The sequence below is a fragment of the Microdochium trichocladiopsis genome, assembly GCF_020744255.1.
Source record: "Microdochium trichocladiopsis strain MPI-CAGE-CH-0230 chromosome Unknown B0I36scaffold_2, whole genome shotgun sequence".
Taxonomy (NCBI): domain Eukaryota; kingdom Fungi; phylum Ascomycota; class Sordariomycetes; order Xylariales; family Microdochiaceae; genus Microdochium; species Microdochium trichocladiopsis.
The window spans coordinates 2,666,984-2,684,557 of record NW_025763545.1 but is presented as its reverse complement, the minus strand read 5'-3'; the positions used below and the strand labels follow the sequence as shown (position 1 = coordinate 2,684,557).

Here is a 17,574-nt window from a genome sequence, read left to right as displayed (position 1 = left end):
GTCCAGGAGCGGCCCAGCCGCGTCTTGTTTTTCGAGAATATAGCATCTCTGGCACCACACAAGACCCGACAGAGCTCGGACGAGGCGCGCGAATCCTGGAATACGCACATGAGAGCTGACAACGGATGGGCGCCCCGTACGTGGCCTGCACACAAATGACATCGTCTGAGAGGCTGGCCTTCCAGCTTGAACCGAGATCGGAAAAGCTATTGCCGATTCTGCAGGTCACACACCCACCATGCATCGTGGGTACAACACCTCGCCAAAACCGTTGCCAAGACCGTGCTCGGGACAGTCGTAGAGGGCTCTTGCAGATCAATCCCGTTCTTGGCCCGGTCAGAATGAACCTTGGAGGCGGGTTAGGCACATCAAAAAGCATCTTCTTGGCTGTGGTGTGCGGTTGGCTGTCCAGATGCAACCATATTGCTTCTTCGGCAGCACTTGCTTCGTCAGCGCCATGCGCGCCGCCCAAAAAGTACTCCATACACGACAGCCCCGCCAGCTGGCGTGAGCTCCCTGGCCACTGTCTGAGACGCGCCCCAGAGACAATGACGTTTTTGTGAGACTGAAATAGCCATTTGTGTAGTAGCGCGGCTCGTCTTCTTCGTGGACGACTAGCAGGGGTCCAACCATGCCACGATTTGGGGGCCGTTTTGGGGCCAGACTCCGTTCTCGGCTCAATTCATGGCTGGTATCACTTTGGATGCTCTCTTCTGATGCCACCGGCACTTCAGCGTGAGAAGCATCCGCTCATCAAAACTCGTTGGCCACGCTATACTTTGAACGATGCTTCGAGAGAGCTGTTGTCTGAAAGCACAGACAGAATGTTGTCCACGCTCAGCCCCAGACGCCAATATGATAGTAACCGACTGTCGATACACCGAATCGCGAGTACTCCAGGTACATGAAAGAGGCATCTGGGCTCCACCTTCAGCAAAGTCGCTGGCTTAACAAGGCTGGCGCACACTCCTCGTCGAAACACAGCCAGTTGCATTCTCCACACCAGGGTCGAGGTCATTGCAAGGCACTTCAACGGGTGGTGTACTGTTCCTGTCCGCCATTCGTTTCATGGATTCTTGAGAATCGAAACATTCTTGGGGTAGGTCTATATCTTTCTTAAGGAGAGTCTATTTGAGCCATTCCGCACAGCCATCATTCTTGCCCAGGTGTGGCTGATTGGCTGGTTGATGTCAAGGCGAAATGGATCCGACATCGAGTCCGCCCAATGTCTACACTACACTATCACCGCATGTCTATCCTTGGACTTCCCAAAGACCTAAAAAAAGAAAGTCTATGCCTCTACAGTGCTGTCGTGCTTGAAAATACCCGAGCAAGTCAAGAAGAAGTACCAGATGACGGAGGCAATATTGGGTTGACTCATGTCGTGAATATGGGGCGAGGACTTCCTATAGCTTGGGATTGTCCGAAGCGGTCCTTTCCTGGTCGCTGGTATTCAGGCTCGTCGGCTCTGGAGCTCCAAAGTCCACGAACGACTCGTCGACCGAAAATCGCCTAGAGATTGTCAGAAGTGACATCATCGACAAAGTGGCTCGCAAGTCAGAGACCCGGGGATAACAGGAAGAGACTTACCAGCCACGCTCTGGTCCATGACTGAGAAAACTGCAGTCAGAGTTCGCCTCGCATTCCCAACCGCCGCGCATTGCTAGGCCATCTGTCCAGTCATTTCCCGAGGCTTGTTGCTCAAAAGAAGCTTCATCTGGCTTAACGTCCCGCGGCTGTACACGATATACGCTCAGGCCACATGTGAACGCTTTAAAGTCATCCTCCTCCAGATCCGAGGGAATACGGCCCGTGAGCACCCTCCCGAGGGCTATCACTGTAGCCGCATGCGAGCACAGGAGAATAGCCCTCTTTCCCTCGCTATTGCTGCGGGCTATGATTGCCCGCATGGCTTCCGCCACACGCAGATGCAGGGCGGTGGCTGATTCACCATTGGGTGGGCGGGTGACCGCCGACGTGTACGTTTCGTCCACGGCGGGAAAGTACTGTTCCAAGACTTCCAGTGGGGCAAAGGACGGATGCTCGAAATGCGCAGCCCCGAACCACTCGCTGATGCCGCCGTCTGCTCGTATGGTGAAAGGGGCCTCTCCGCTCAAAGGCTGAGCCCGCATTTCCGTGTCTGGTGGCGAGGCGCCATTGCGGAGGTCCACGAAAGGCTGTATCGTCTGCATGCAGCGGTAGTAAGGGCTCGAGTAGACCTGGTCGACTGGCGGCTGAATCTTGATGAGATGTGCCGCCAACTCGCGCGACTGGTCGATTCCATGTGATGTAAGGGGCGGGTCGTTGGCGATACCCGTAGGTGACCGGATGGTCAAGCTATACTTGCCCGTCCCAGGATCCACAACCCATGATGTGCGGAACTGATTTGCAGAGACTATGGTAAGCACGGCAGTTTAGATGAGCTGACAAGTCAGCCTCCTCCGGAAGCACATGAGCTAGTCATGACACGAGTGGGAGAGTGTGAGACTGTAACCTCTAACCCTGCGGCTTGTGCTCGGCGGATCCAGAGGCTGGTGCTGGTGGGCTCGCGGGAGGAGACGGGACTGGGAAACACTTACCCCATGGCGGACGACGTAGATGACTTCCAAAGACATTGTGGACGTCTGAACTCTTGATTTGCCTCGGACTGGCGAAAGGGAAGACCCTTGTGCCAAGAGACTGAAACTGGCGAGGAGACGGTCAAGCCTCGTGTGGGGCTCAGGGTCTACGGATCGCCTGCGGCTTGCAGTTCAGCAGTAGCATGGGATGGCTGTCCTTGCAGTTGGAAAAGACGCCGGCCTGGGTCGAACATTGAACTAGGTAGTTAGCATGATCCAACCTGATGAGACAGCACCCGCACAAGAGCTGCACAGGCTTGCCGCTCGCATGGACAAAAGCCTGTGAGACCATCAGTCAGACTTACTGCGTCCTCACGTACTGAAGCGGCAGATGGGCGTGTTCGATGTCGCAGGCTCGAAGAATAGCTGCCCAGTTAATACCCAATTTCACCGCGAGGGAATGCAGATGCGGAACCTCGAGCAACAAGCCGAGGCACACACACTTGCTGATGCACGGTGCCGTACAGTATCTCGGCGCATACATGCACGGTGCGGGCGCCATGGCGGAGGTCTTTCCGAACAAGCCACTCGATTCTTCGGGTGTCATGCTCAGTCGAAAAGAAAAGCAGCAGTCGAGGTGAGAATCGGAACATGAGACAGATATATGTGTAAGCAATAAGTTAAGTTGTCTTCCGTCCCGCACAGGCAAGCATGCAGCAGCACAGAAAGCCTTGCCGGAAGGTAGCCTGCCCAATCGAGTATCCTAACGCCACTGGTTTTTTTGCTTCTGCCGGATGACGATGGATGGGCGGGCGCCCTGAAGCAGTTGCATCCCGGCCCCCCTCTTGTTTGGATGGCTTGCATGCAGTCTGCGACAAAAGGGGACCAGCCTGGCCCGCGTGGAGCCGTTCATTGTGCCGCGTCTTATACTCCACCCGGCATTTCTTTTGCTTTCTTGTGTCATCTTGTCCCGGCGTCCCTTTGCCAACCTATAATTACTTTTTCTCGACTACATCGTCTTCACTTCCTCCAAAGCAACCCTTGTGCACAAGCGTTGCGTCACGTCACTTGTGGGCAGATATCTCAGCAACGCATCATGCTCGTCCATCTCACATTGGCAATCCGGGGTGTGGAGATATTTCGAGAATCGAGGGCGCCCGCCCGCCGGTAGACACTGACTTATCTTTCCAAAGCATCGTGTCTGATCTCCAATGTGCTAATCTTCTGCTCTGTCCCAGAGAGAGAAAACAAAATCTCCATCATTCTCATCTTTAAAGAAGTGTGCCATTGACAATCTCACACAGACAGGGTTCGCCAGGACGCCATCGATCCCGTCTTTTTGTCTGCTCAGGCAGAAAGAACTGCGCAGCAAAAGCGTTTTGCTTTTTATACTTGCCGTTTTGGTCCTGCTGCAGATTTTCTTGTCTGTGTTGATACAATGACCCCCCCCCCCCCGCCGCCCTCCAAGGCGAGTACGGCGTCGTCCACGACGTCAAGAAAAAAGACCTCTCGCACACATTTCTTCTGATATCTATCGGGTTTTGGATCGGGTACCCGCTCGCAAACACCGACCGTGGCGAGGACAAGATCCCGAAGCTCTCTTAGCCAAACACACAGCGCGCCACCGACGGCAACGTGGCGGCTGCCGAGTCGTATCTTTTTCGAAGATCGTAACTAAATCTTTCGGCAGCTGTTTGGTAAAGGATTGGTTTCCTCCGCGTAAATGGAAGAAAAAGAGGAGCCAAGAAGCGCCGATGTTTTCCTGGCGATTTCCTGGCATTACCGGTGCCCACCGGGGGGTCCGGCTGCCCCCTCCGGCGACACATATTGATGATCGCCGGCCGTCGGCTGTTCATACTCGCCCAAGTGATACGTGCCTCTCACTATGAGTGACCTGGCAGTGGTCCTTCGGGATCGATGTAGACATGACGCATTGGGATTGGATGTCCGCTGCTGTGCGGGTGCGGATAGTGCAGGACCTGCAGGCCACCACGCCCCATGAGTCTGCCTGGGCAGTATCCAAGTTTTTGATAGCCGGTTCCAGGCGTGCCCTTCAACAACTCCCCGTCTCCACAAGGGTCCAGAACATGTCGCGGCCACGTATAAGCCCCCAACTTTGACCAGACATGTGCCTTCCTGCGCGACGAAGGACCACGGCGATCGCGAGGTGTCCAAAGCGTTGCAGAAGGTAGGCCTGGGCTGGAACCGGGCTCGGACGTGAAGACCAGGAGGGGATGTTCAGTAACGTTGTTTCCTTTTTTTCTTTGTGGTAGAACCGGATCGACAGCTCCAGCATGCAAGCAAGAAGATCCTCAGGGACCGCTCCGGCCAGTGACTCGAAGAGGAACGGGTCCTGTTTGACTGATCTTGCTCTTGCTGCTGCTGCGCGCTCTTTGTGCTCAGTATGACTATCAGTTCAACCACAGAGCAGTCATTTGTCTCTGAGGGAAAGTGATTACCCACTTCACACCTCGGGAACCGAGTTCTTGAGCTCTCGGTTGGAGACATGTACCTGACACACGAGGCAGTCAGGAGATCTCCAGGGTTCTCGACTGGGCCCATTGTTACTGATTGGCAACAGAGGTGAAGAGGCGGGTGGCGTCAAAGTTCGCGACAACGTGTCTCGGTGAGGCGAATGCGATTTCTAGGGATCAGGATCTCCGAGTGTGGTTCACCAGTGGGGAGATTGTTGGACAACTGAGTTCAAAAATGGGAATTATGAGACCGAGGATCGTGCAATCGTCGGGGAGAGTGAGGCCATCGCTGAATCATTTAAACTTTCATGACAGAGCCGTACGATGGACGAATGGCATGACTCGAGGAAGTATCTCCCCGAGGAGTTCGGTCGGTTAGAATAACTGTGTACAACGAGAACTTATCCCCTGTGCGAAGAGTAGCATTGAGTATGTTCCTGTCTCGAAATACGATTCGAGAAGTGTTTGATCGTTTTATTCGTCAGTAGATTTTTCCTAAAGCTACTCGGAAGACTCTTGGGCACATCACAACCGACAGCTGGTATAGTTTACGCATGCCTGGGGTTTGACAACCAAGACTGTGCGGCGTGCTCACTTACAAAGGCAGCCGTCACCAATATGCTAGGGGAAGACAGGCCAAAGCCCGCAGCTTTCGAGGAGACGGCCGATTGCGAAACTATCTCCTTGTGATTTTCACAAAGACCAGTACCGGACAGATCCAGTGGTGACGGTTGCCTTGCACAGTCAGCTTGTAGAAGTTGGTGTGGTTGTGTTTTGCAAGCCCATGCATGAATTGAAACTTTGGTGTAAGTGGTTGCGAGCACCACCCGCTCAATGGGGTTCGCTCTACCTGCGCCAAAACAACATCTACTGATGATAATACATGCACACCAGAAAATCCAGCTCAGTCATTCGATCCATCATCTCAATATTGTCCCAAGATTTCGATGATGAATCAACTGGCAGGCTCATAAACGTCAAAGACTTGGCATGGGTCATCCCGCTTTCAAGAAGTTGCGCTATCGATAAGATATTTTGCGGCCTCACAGGCGAGCTGCACTTGCGGTCGCCGCAGCAGATGCAACGACAAACATGAGCAACATCGACATCCAGCAATTCACGAGACTTTCTTGTCGCAGATCCCAGAAGTCTCCAGGATCGTCCTTGCAAGCCTCGCAAGCCTCGCCGACTAGTCTCCAGCCATGCGCCCCCAGATCCCACCCTCGATATGCCCGTCATGCCTCTTCCGAGTCACCACAGCACGCCCGGCCGCTTTCACCACGGCACCAATGCCGGCCGTGGCTGCGCAACGGCTCTACTCTGGGCGTCCGAGAGCCGGGCCTTCGAGAATGGTGCTGTCGGACCGCAGCAGGGTTAGCCGCGGGCGCGACGACTCGAAGCGACGATCAGCAACACCCGGCCCCTTCGGTGGCATGAACCGGACGACCGCTCCCGCCGACCTCAGCCGGCCGGGCTTTTCGAAACGACCTCCAAACCGGCCGACCAGCGGATCCCGCGGCGACAGCAACAAGGGGGACAAGAAGGACGAGCGGAGGACCAAGGCGATGAAGATGCAGAACGCCCTCACGACGGTCTCGTACGGGCAGCGGACACGCACCAAGGCGATCATGAGCGAGCTGGAATCGTTTGACCAGCTGACGCTGGGCCCTGCAATAAAGGAGGCCATCTCGGGCGAGGTCCTCAAGGGCATGGTCGACCTCAAGCCCACGCCGGTCCAGCGACTTGCTATCCCCGCGCTGCTCGGGCAGGAGCTGGGCCGCAAGTTCAGGTCGTCCAAAGCGAAGCCCGCACGGCAAGAGTTTCTCCTCGCGGCCGAGACTGGCTCCGGCAAGACGCTCGCATATCTCCTGCCTGTCGTCCACGCCATCAAGGAGGCCGAAGCGGCCGATCCCGCCATCCAGGAGTATCGCGAGTACTTCTCCAAGCAGATGGAGGCCATGAAGCAGCCCGACTATACCGGCCCCCGCGACTTTGAGCCGCACCCGACTGCGGCTCGGCCAAAGGCCGTTATCCTGGTTCCGACCGCCGAGCTGGTCGACCAGGTCGGCATCGTGACCAAGGCTCTCTCGCATGCCGTCAAGTTCAAGGCTGCGCGCTTCTCGGCCGATGTCTCTGCCAAAGTCATCAACCGGGATATGTATGCCCCCGGCGGCATTGATCTCATCGTGGCCACTCCCCATCTGCTGGCGTCGATGGCGGACTCGGATCCAAACATCCTCTCGCGGGTCAGCCACCTTGTCATTGACGAGGCCGATTCCCTCTTTGACCGTAGCTTTTCGCCAGTCACAACATCCATCCTCGACCGCGCCCTCCCGTCCGTGAAGCAGCTCATTCTGTGCTCAGCCACCATCCCCAAGCGGCTCGACAACCTTCTCAACTCACAGTTCCCCGACATGCACCGCATCACCACGCCAAACCTCCATGCCATTCCACGCCGCGTGCAGCTCGGCGTCATCGACGTGTCCAAAGACCCCTACCGCAACAACAAGGACCTCGCCTGCGCCGACGCTATCTGGTCGATCGGCAAGGACGCAGCGCGCCACGAGGGCCCCGCCTCGTCGGACGGCGAGATGGACGTGAAGCGCATCATGGTCTTTGTCAACGAGCGCGAGAAGACGCAGGAGGTCGCCGACTATCTGCGATCCAAGGGCATCGACGCGGTCGCTCTGCACCGCGACACCTCGGAGCAGCGCCAGTCCGAGATGCTCAGCTCCTTCACCACGAAAGAACCCTTACTCACTACCAGACCCGCATCCGATGAAGCCAGTAGTCCTCCTGCTGCTGCTGCTGCTGCTGCTGGCGGCACCAACAGACGCTCTCTGCCCAACACAAAAGTCATAGTCGCGACGGACCTCGCGTCCCGCGGCATCGACACCCTCGCGGTCCGGCACGTCATCCTCTACGACGTGCCCCACACGACCATCGACTTCATCCACCGCCTCGGCCGCGCGGGCCGCATGGGCAGGCGCGGACGGGGCATCGTGCTCGTCGGCCGTGCCGACCGCCGTGACATTGTCGCCGAGGTCCGCGAGAGCATGTACATGGGCCAGGCCCTCATCTAAAAGCCAAAGCAAAAAACAAATATCCACTGCCCTAAAGAAGAAGAAAAAAGCCTCGGCCAGACGTATAAGCTGCTGCTGCTATGCCCGGATTTTTCTTTCGTCTGTGCTAGGCACTTCGTGCACCGGCCGCGTGCACGATAACAGAGGGCGAAACGAGTCTATTTATCCCACTCCACCCTGGTGTGAGAGTTGAAATCTGGCTCAGCTGTATTATAGTATTCGTGTGTAATCATCACATGTACAAAAACAGAACCAAATGTAACAACAACAACAACATCAACAACAACAACAGCAGCAGCAGCAGCACCCGCAAGTGCTCCTCTTGTCAAATCTGTAAAACTATATATCTCACCGCGCGGTAGCTCGACCGAAACCCCCAAAGATAGCCGAGCCGGGCAAACGGGTAGGCGGGCCCAGGAGAAAAAGAATAAAGAGATTTTAACCATGGGAAGCGAAGCGACAAGATGAAAATAGAGAAACATGTAACGATAAAGCAAGGCGACGTATTATATTAAATAGAAAAGGAAAACCAAAAGGGACCTTTTTGTAAACCCCCCCCCCCCCCCACAAGATTCACCACACGCCAGAACACACAAGAGCCACACCCATGGGAGAAGAAGCGAACTGGTTCAGAGAGCGGTGCAGCAGTCGCCATTCTTCTCCTTCTTCCTCCACCCTTGTACTAATTCCAACCTCCACCGCCTGCACAGATGACACGTCAGATCAGTCCAGTCGCAGATATACTACTAATAATGCTTCGTTGTTCGAAGTTATTATGGGGTTCCCTGACAAGGGAAGGGCGAAAGACGTCTCGTTGCTCCACGCAAGGCCGATCTCTCCAGGGGCGGCCCTTCCGAGTATCACATTGACACATGCAGATACAATGAGTCTGACAAATCTGAGAATATGGTCTTCTGGCACGGCGGCCATTGCTGGCGTCGTGCCCGTATAATTCATTTCTTGGCTTTGTGAAACAGGACCGGTGTAAGAACAATAGCACCAGCCCCCAAAAAGGTATCTTACGTCGTCACATTTCCTCCTCCTCTCGTCACCTTTTTGCCGTCCATCGCCTCGTTCCGAGCCGCTTCCCTCGGCGCGATTCTAGCTCTTGAAAGCAGAAAAAGACACACTCGTATCAGGAGGCAATCTCCAAGCCCGTAGTACTCCTGTCACCCCGCTTTGCTCACGCCGCTTCCTGAATGACACTCTGACCAAAGCATATGCTCCGAAACGCCCCTTTTGAGTGACTTGTACACTCCCCGGTGAACCTCCGGGATGCTCACAAAAAGCCGGTGCCCGTCATCATCGTACATACCATTACACCGCTCGTTCCTTTTCTGGAACATGGATGGAAAATCAAGCTCGTCCTGAGGTTGTCCAGAGCGATTCAAAGCGCCCAAACCCATTAACGCCAAAACCCCGTTTGTGGATCGACACCGCCCCAAGTCGGTCGGCTGCGTGAGCCGCAGAACGTGTGCGCATCCATGTCAAGCGCTCATGTCGCTGGCTCGTGGCCCGAAGATGGGGAGCCAGGCGATTGTTTTCTCCTAAAAAATGCCATGGCATTCATCCGGAACCGGCTTGTCTTCTTCCTAAGCGATCTGTCGGGACGTAAAGTGTGGCCATTAGAGTCATCCTCGTATAGAGCATGGTCTTGGTCAGCCCGTGGTGTCGCTGACTGGTCGCCATCAGTGCCAGTCACGGTCGTGGTTGGCAGTCCCAAGTCGTGGTCAGTCGAGGCCTGGCTGCGAATGCTGGTTCCCTGCGTGCTTGGGGACATCGGCATCCTGCCAGTCGTCGCACTTGTGACCTGCGATTGCCAGTCTCCAGAACATGGAACCGAGCTACTTCCTTCGGTCGTCTCGCTACGGCGCTGTTTCCCGTTGTGCCGCAGATGCATGCTGTCTTGATCCATAGAATACGAGTCTGTTGGTGCGTAGTCCGTTACGCTATCGGCATCGGGGGCGACTCCATTCATCTCTTTGTAGGTTTCGGCCACGTTCGGCACGTGGTTTGCCTGATCAGGAGGGGAGCGACTGGCCTCTTTGATCTCAGCATGGTGCTCGGGAAGCTCGATGAAAGGCTGGAGAACGGCGCCGAAGGAGGATGTCCTGTTCAGCTCGGGTTGCGCAATGCTCATGGACCTTGGGGATAGTGTTCCGTCAAGGAGGCGCTTCTGGCGCTCCTCATTCATCGCTGGAAGGTTTTCGATGTCGTTCTCAAACTTGACCTTGTTGATTTCGAGCTCCTCGACTGTGTACTGCATCAGAGGCAGCACATCTGCCACGCCTTGAAACAAAGGGATTGCAAACATGTTCATGAATCCAAGCTGGGCCTTGGCAAGTGATAGAAAGTCCTTCTTCGGAGGGGATATCAGTGACGACGGTATGCCTATCTCCGCCTCCATGGAAGCCTGTCGAGAAAACTCGTCGCACAGAATATACATCCATTGTAGGGCTGTGTCATGTTTTCGAGCCTGTGCACATGAGGAGGAAAAAGGTCAGCCGGGTGGTAAGATTTGGCAAAGTGGTCTTCTCTCTGGCTTACCACATTACTAATGTCGGCACATTTGATCAGGAGGGAACAGGCAAAAGCAGTCTGCTCTTCAATCATGCGGCCATTCCAACCATCAACAGAGTTGTTCTCCTGCAATCGCTCCTGGAGATCGCCGAGTTTCTTCATGTAGTCAAAATGCAAGCCCATGTCTGTCGCCAATATCGTACTGATCATAAGACTTCTCATCTTCGTGTCGTCAAAGACCCCAGGCCAATATCTTCGTAAAATCTGAGAATAGGCAGCGCAGTGGAAGGATTCGAGGACAGATCTGTCGTTGTACAGTTGGGCCAATGGCGCGTTCAAGGTGATGAGAAATCCATTGTTGACTCCAGGGTGGCCCACATCATGACCGATCGCGCTGACAAGAAGCGTCAAGGCCTCGAATGGCTTCAGAAGTGAGGCAAGTGGCGACTTCGGCTCTGTATCGTTGTTTGTGCCTTCATCTGCCAAGAAAGGTGGCAGCGTGCCGATGTTGACCAAGAAGTGGAAGGTGGCTTGCAACACATCAACAGCATGCCGAAAGTTGTGAAAGGGTACAAATGTGTTGTAGGCTGCACGGCAGGCGACAAGAAATGCCGTCAATTGATCTGCGCCAGGACTTGGGTCAGTATGCCATGATGGCCAGGGCGACGGTGGCTGGTTCTCTCACCTGTAGATATTCGCCAGTGATCGAGCTCCGGGATTGTGAACGCGTGTTGGAACATTAAGCTTGCGCCTATGACCAGGTCATCGTCACTGAGCTCATGAGCACAAAAGTGCCACTGCCCAAGGGCATTCCTGATTTCATCTCGACGCTCAGGCGATACCTCGATCTTGATGCTGCCAACACTTGGTTCCGTCTCCTGCCCAGCTTGGCAAATATTGCTCATGAGACCCGACACCATAGCCTCTCTGAGATATGAAAACGGCTTCTCGTCGTGCATGCCGACCCATGACCGCTTACGGCCACGACGGATTTCTAGGAAAGCCTGCTGGTCTTTGCCTGCCTCCTTGTGAGCACGATATGCATGCACTTCGAGTGTCGCGAGCGTCTTCATGTGGAGTGGGCTGGCCATGACGTCAATTGCACCAACGTCCAAGCACTTCCTCAGTAAAGCGCGGTTGGTGAGAATACGACTGCTTGGGTCGGGCGCCTCTGATAGATATTTGGCGTATGGTGGGTGTGCAGCCTCTGCGCGTTTTGGCTCGAGCGAATCTTGCTGTGGAGGTGGTGTCCTGAGCAGCGGAAAGCTGACGACCGGAATTGGCACGATCAGCTTGGAAAGGTTCCGAGAATGAGACTCATACACGATGCGCTCTAGTAGACGGAGCCCATAAAGCTTGGTAATATCAGACGAGTTGAGGTCTCTCTCGGACGCAGACCCTGTTTCGTTTGATGTCTGCGCCCTGGCTGATGTCCGAGTACTCTCCTCATCGTATGGGAGGTCAATCAATACCAATGTGGGCTTGAGCTCCATCAAGGATGTGTCGTGGAGATCGAAGAGCTTCTGTACGCACGCAGCGCCATTGTTTGTGATGTGCACTAGAGATGTCGTCAGTCAGCGATACTTGGTCCAGGACGTCCAACTCCAATCTGGCGGGCACCCACCTTCTCCAAACGCGTTGACCAGCAGGTCCAGGTTGTCACGCAGCTCTGCAGCCGCGTCGCTGGTGGCTGCCACGAAAGACACATTCTTGTCTGTTGAGCCGTCGAGAATGGTGTTTTCTCTGGCGTTGCGATCGACATAGACCACGTTACACTTGGCACTATCCATGTTTGCGGGTGGTGGCATCCAGTCTCACGACCGGAGCACTTCCGCCTTTGAACGACGTGGGAAGTCGCAATTCGCGTGTGTGCTGGCCAGCCTGTAGCAGTGTTCCGCCTTGTTGCAGCCAGTGGGCGATTGCCCTCCGGGATATCTCACACAGACGCGCAGAAACAATGTGATGTGGGTGCCGAGTTCGAAGTCTAGGTCGGTGTCAAAGGACCTGTCGATCGTGATGGTGTGCAGAGCGTCATGAATCCTGGTCCGGCCCAGGTGTTTTCAGTCGAGCTCGTGCATCGGCTGCGTCGCCTAGCACAAGGGGGGCGAGCCTGCGTCGGGGAGCAAGGACAGCGCAGCTGGGTTGAGGGGCGAAGAGGCGTGCGCGTTGTCGCGAGTCGTCGAGCCAGCTAAGCTGAGCGGCGGGACAGCGAGGGCATCGAGGATGCAGTGGCTGGCAGGCTGGTTGGGGAAGGAGAGGAAAGAGGCAGGTCGTGGGTCAATTGGGCGAGCCGAGCGCGAGGGGAGAGGCGGCGGTCGTGTGCGCGCAAGGTCGCGTGCTGTGCTAGCAAAGTGGATGGGAGGGCGATGTCATGGAGGACACGAACGAGGGCAGAGAGAATGGAGGGCGAGCAGCGAGCGAGGATTGGGTGTGCGAGCGAGAGAAGGAGGAGGAGACGGCGGCAGTGGGGACGCTGGCGGCGAGCGACGATCTCGGGTAGAGAGCACCAGCAGCAGCACCAGCAGCAGCACCAGCACCAGCAGAAGCACCAGCAGCGTGGGCGGGAGGCGCTGTGCGGCTGCAGGAGGAGGCCGTGTGTGAAGGGTTCCCAGCGAGCAGGGCCTGCGCTACACTCTGTCTGCCCTTACAGCTACGCTATTCTGTTCTGGAGGGCTGCTGGCATGGATAAGGACAGCAGGCACACACGGGGCACACACACATACACATACACACACATACACACACGCACATGTGCACACACACGAACAGATCAGCTAGCAGACAGACATGGAGAGAAAGAAGAGCGCGAGAGAGGCCCCAGAGCGCACGCACGACGATGATTTGACGAGCAGCACCCGTGGGTTTGGAAACGTCAGCGACGATCGTGAGCAGCAGGCGAGACAGAAGGGGGGGTGGGGGAAGCGTTGACACTGGAGCACAATGCATGCAGCAGAAGCACGGGAAGAAGGGAAGGGAATTGCTTCTGTGCTTCTGTGCCTCTGTGCCTCCATCCCGCCTCAGCCAGTCAAGGACCAGTTCGTCAGCCCGCGCCCTGCACGCACAGCACGCAACCACGCCCGCTCCCTCCTCCCCCCCAAACATGGACATGGGCATGCACATGGGCCAACATCCAGGCCTCCCCTGCTGCTGCCCAATGAGCAGCGCCTCCTCCCAGCTCCTCCCAGGCCTCCTCGCTCTCTCCCTCGCCCGTCCCGGCCTGGAGCCTGCCTGCCCTTGCAACTTTGCAAGGGACCGGCGGAGGACGAGCTTGCGCTTCCCGCATACTCCACGTCCATCACTTCTCTTCGCGCCCAAGCAGGCCTGCCCTCGTGCCAGCCTCAGTCTCGCCACGACGCCCGCATCTCTCTCGCTCGAGCACAAGAGAAATAAATCACTTGCCCGGCACGCGCGCGCATCGCCAGCATGCGTCTGGGCACGCCTCTCCCCAATCAAAGATGCTCAACAGCGTAGATAAAGTAGCTGCCTTGCGGGCTGATGCGTTGCCAGCGCACACTAGCAGTGAGCAGACCCGACGCAGGGGCATTCCTTAGGCTGTCTTGTCGATCCGAGTCTATTTCCGCCAGCACAAATCCTTCGCATCCTTTCGGCAGTTGGCCAAAACTGCCACTACTACTGCGTCAGTACATGATGCTCACCAGTGCTCGCCATGCTTGCCCCAGCTTTCAGCTTCGAGGGACCCCCCTCAAAGTTATGCGCCACGGGCGTCCGAGTGCCTTTTGCACCAATTGTTCTCTCCGGGCGAAGCGAGACCGACGAGTGCCACTTGCCCAATACAATAGCAAGTCAAGCCGCGACGCGACGCCAACGATGATTCACAACCGCAACGTCAAAGGGTCCAAGGCCCCTCCGTTCGTCGTGGGGGTTCGCCTCTTCGCCTGATTTCGGTCGATGAGGCCACGAACGTTCACTGGGACCTTGTCCACTTTTGTTCCACTCAACCTACTCTATTCTGCTTTTGCTGGCAGTATTGAACGTGCGCGCGTGTATAGTGAGCAGAGATAAGAGATTTGCGGGTTTCCAGCCTTGCCGGGCCAAGCGCGTTCCATAGACCGTGCAGCAAGCGCCCGGAAAAGGCCAAGGGGCGATACAAACCTTGAGCAAGCAGCCGGCGGACACAGCACGGGCACTGATTGATAGGTATCGTCTACAGGCGCGAGGCAGCGCTGCGTCCAGGAGATGACGGGAGGACTGTCGAGGCGGGGAAGACCAGCCGCTAGAGGGTTACACAACCCTGCCCTTCCCAGATGGTGTGGAACCCAACGAGCCCCGGTTTGGCTTCTGGCCGCGTTCGAGAAAACTTGTCGAATGCCCGAAGACCAGTCGGGAGCACAAGGCCGGGAAAAGTGGGCGGCGTGTCTCGCACAGGCCACTCCTCAGTATCATCCAGCCCAGGCTATCCTTGTCCATGAGAAGAGGAGAAAGAAGGCGACCAGGGAGGCACGCTGAGCCATGGCACCCACGCCTGCCCATTTACGGCAAGTACGTAATTACCACTTAGGCCAAACCGGACAGTTGTGGTGCCACACAAGCACACCACGTCATTTCTCGCATCGTCAGTGTTAAACAGAAGATGCCGCTGGCCTCACAGTCCTACAAACGTCGCTGCTCGCGATGCGTTGCTGGTGATTACGACCTCACAAGTGTGTCGGGGCGCATCTCTTCAACTCCCGGCGTCGGCCTAGCCGAGCTCTGCTTTGCGCATTGCTTCCCAATCAGAAAGTAGCCTCGACTCGGTGATGCTCCTAATTACTCCTTGTACTAACCAGTCGCTGGTGTCGGGCATAGCACGCCAGCGAATAGACGGCGTTACTGGTTTCGCGGTGTCGGAACATTGTCATCACAATATTACCATGGCCCGCAACTGCAGCACCGGCCCCGGCATATATTGCCTGCACGTCGGCGCTCCTGGTATCCTGTTCCAGTCCTCTCTGATCAGCCATGAGCTAGCCAAGTCTGGGGCAGCAGGAGCTGCGGAGATGTCGGCGGAATGACATCAACACCAGCCAAATCCGTCACAAAGGCCACGACCAGGTAAGCCATCCGCCTCATCGCGAGGCTGGTGGCCTGACATCTCGGGAGCGTTGTCGCGGAACTGCCTTTTGCAAGGATTTGTGGGTTAGACTCACTTGTGACAACCGATCGACAGCGTTCGATATTCTAGAAGCCTTTTACGCCGCAAACTTGCATGCAATTGCGCCAACCAAGCACGACGATCATTCCGTCACCCATCCTGCAACTGCGCCCACTGGCATTTAAAGTCCAGCAGTGACGGCATCAGGGGCGAAGTCCGTCCCTTGCGTTTCTGAGCGGCAGTAAGCGCCAAGAGGCCCGCCAGACATCAAGCGCGCAGGCGAGCCAAGCTGGCTCTTGCGTGCTAACGAATGCGTGTCGCATTCATGCCCCTCTTCCGGATCAGACACAGCAGTCTTGAACTGCGGCCCAGACCATCGGGCATGTCTCACACGGCCTTCTCTCGAGGAGAGATGCAAATGGCAAGCTGGATGCTGCATGTCTCGCTGCGCGGGACCCTGTAGTATGCCACACCTACTTCAGGGCCGCTCTGGATTCCCGGCCTGTGTGGTTGATACTGGGTTGCAATAGAGCGCGTGCTCAGGTTGCCTAGTTGCGTTGATCAGCCAGCCACTTCATTGTCCATAAAGGGACGGCCAGCAGTGCTTGCTTCATACGAGCCTCGTTCAATCACGTCAGATATCAGCTAGCTTGCCTACCCTTGGACGCTAGTCGGCTGGCGGAGTGGTTGCCACCCTCAGCTGCGTTCAGCCCATTTAAGCCACATACACCAGAGTGGGCGCCCTTATGGCAGTTTGTCCCAAAATCCCACCCTCGGTGCGGCGCGTACAGGTGAACCCCGGTTATGCGGACCTCACATAAGCGGATTCCCTCGCTTCTGCGGATGAACTGGCTGTTTCCTTTCAAAACACATGCGATTCCGCTAATCCCTCGCGTTCATCGATTACGCACAAAGCGAGGCCATCGCCACCACCTAAATCCGCTAATCCGAGTGAAATAGGGGCGCGTTTGGACCGCGTTTTGACCCCCCGAAATGGCACCCCGCGCCACCGCACCCTCCAACTTGAAGCCGTCGCGGCGACGCATTTCGACTGCGCAGAAGCTAGCCCTTCGCGAACGACGACGTCTCCGTCCGACAGACTCCCATATCGAGCTACAGCAATGGTTCCTGAAGCAGTACGACCAGCCTATCTCGACATCCTCCATTACCGACATCCTCGGCAGCCGTTTCGCGTACCTAAGCGAGCCACTACAGCAGCCACGCGCCCTCGACTTGACGCGGGTCAATAATAACCCTCACCGCGACCTCGAAGGCGCCTTATATATGTGGTGCCAGCAAGCTGAAAGCTCAATTACTATCACGGGCGAAGTCATTAAGGCAAAAGCACGGCAATTCTGGGCGCAAATGCCTCAATACAAGGACCAAAAGCCGCCGCAGTTCTCGAACGGCTGGCTCTATCGTTTCCAAAGCCGACACGATATAAAACTACGCGTACAGCATGGAGAGCTAGGCAGTGTCAATATCGTCAATACTGAGAAGGAGATGGCCTCAATCCGACAGATCCTCTCGAAGTATTCCCATGATGACATTTACAATTGCGACGAAACAGGTCTTTACTGGAAGATGATTCCGGATCGCTCTCTTTCGACGCGCAGCCTTCCAGGCCGCAAAAAGGAGAAGGCCCGGATCTCAGCCCATCTCTGCTGTAATTGGTCAGGTACTGACCGTTTACCAATATGGTTCATTGGCAAGGCAAAAAGGCCTCGCGCCTTCACCGCTGCGGGGGTCGATATCCGCCATATGAACCTAGAATGGACTCACAATAGGAAGGCCTGGATGACAGGGACTATATTTGAGCAATGGCTACGTTGGTTCGACCGCCAAAT

The 17,574-nt window shown here is 56.0% G+C and overlaps 5 protein-coding genes across 5 annotated transcripts; 2 read left to right on the top strand and 3 right to left on the bottom strand.

The window, feature by feature from the left end:
• Nucleotides 1–1,029: 1,029 nt before the first annotated feature.
• B0I36DRAFT_372150 (histidine phosphatase superfamily) lies at nt 1,030–2,615 on the bottom strand (the record flags this gene model as incomplete). Its single annotated transcript, XM_046160087.1, has 4 exons — nt 1,030–1,075; nt 1,492–1,512; nt 1,591–2,381; nt 2,580–2,615. 4 exons carry the CDS (start codon nt 2,613–2,615, stop codon nt 1,030–1,032), a joined length of 894 nt encoding a protein of 297 aa, XP_046017018.1.
• A 3,201-nt stretch (nt 2,616–5,816) lies between these two features.
• B0I36DRAFT_345947 (DEAD/DEAH box helicase) lies at nt 5,817–8,115 on the top strand (the record flags this gene model as incomplete). Its single annotated transcript, XM_046156408.1, has 4 exons — nt 5,817–5,838; nt 6,172–6,405; nt 6,443–7,819; nt 7,895–8,115. The coding sequence occupies 4 exons, from the start codon at nt 5,817–5,819 to the stop codon at nt 8,113–8,115; spliced, it is 1,854 nt and encodes a 617-aa protein (XP_046017017.1).
• A 79-nt stretch (nt 8,116–8,194) lies between these two features.
• B0I36DRAFT_72561 (uncharacterized protein) lies at nt 8,195–8,681 on the bottom strand. The gene has a single exon (XM_046163281.1). The coding sequence runs from the start codon at nt 8,595–8,597 to the stop codon at nt 8,274–8,276; it is 324 nt and encodes a 107-aa protein (XP_046017016.1). The 5' UTR covers nt 8,598–8,681; the 3' UTR covers nt 8,195–8,273.
• A 929-nt stretch (nt 8,682–9,610) lies between these two features.
• On the bottom strand, nt 9,611–12,425 carry B0I36DRAFT_372148 (3'5'-cyclic nucleotide phosphodiesterase; the record flags this gene model as incomplete). Its single annotated transcript, XM_046160086.1, has 4 exons — nt 9,611–10,591; nt 10,663–11,258; nt 11,321–12,193; nt 12,260–12,425. The coding sequence occupies 4 exons, from the start codon at nt 12,423–12,425 to the stop codon at nt 9,611–9,613; spliced, it is 2,616 nt and encodes an 871-aa protein (XP_046017015.1).
• A 2,834-nt stretch (nt 12,426–15,259) lies between these two features.
• On the top strand, nt 15,260–16,074 carry B0I36DRAFT_315019 (uncharacterized protein). The gene has a single exon (XM_046152836.1). It carries the CDS (start codon nt 15,393–15,395, stop codon nt 15,645–15,647), a length of 255 nt encoding a protein of 84 aa, XP_046017014.1. The 5' UTR covers nt 15,260–15,392; the 3' UTR covers nt 15,648–16,074.
• Nucleotides 16,075–17,574: the final 1,500 nt, after the last annotated feature.

What these genes read in the sequence shown, in the direction of transcription:
- B0I36DRAFT_315019 (XM_046152836.1), top strand. Translation starts at nt 15,393, where the DNA reads ATGCTCCTAATTACTCCTTGTACTAACCAGTCGCTGGTGTCGGGCATA.
- B0I36DRAFT_72561 (XM_046163281.1), bottom strand. Translation starts at nt 8,597, where the DNA reads ATGTTTCTCTATTTTCATCTTGTCGCTTCGCTTCCCATGGTTAAAATC.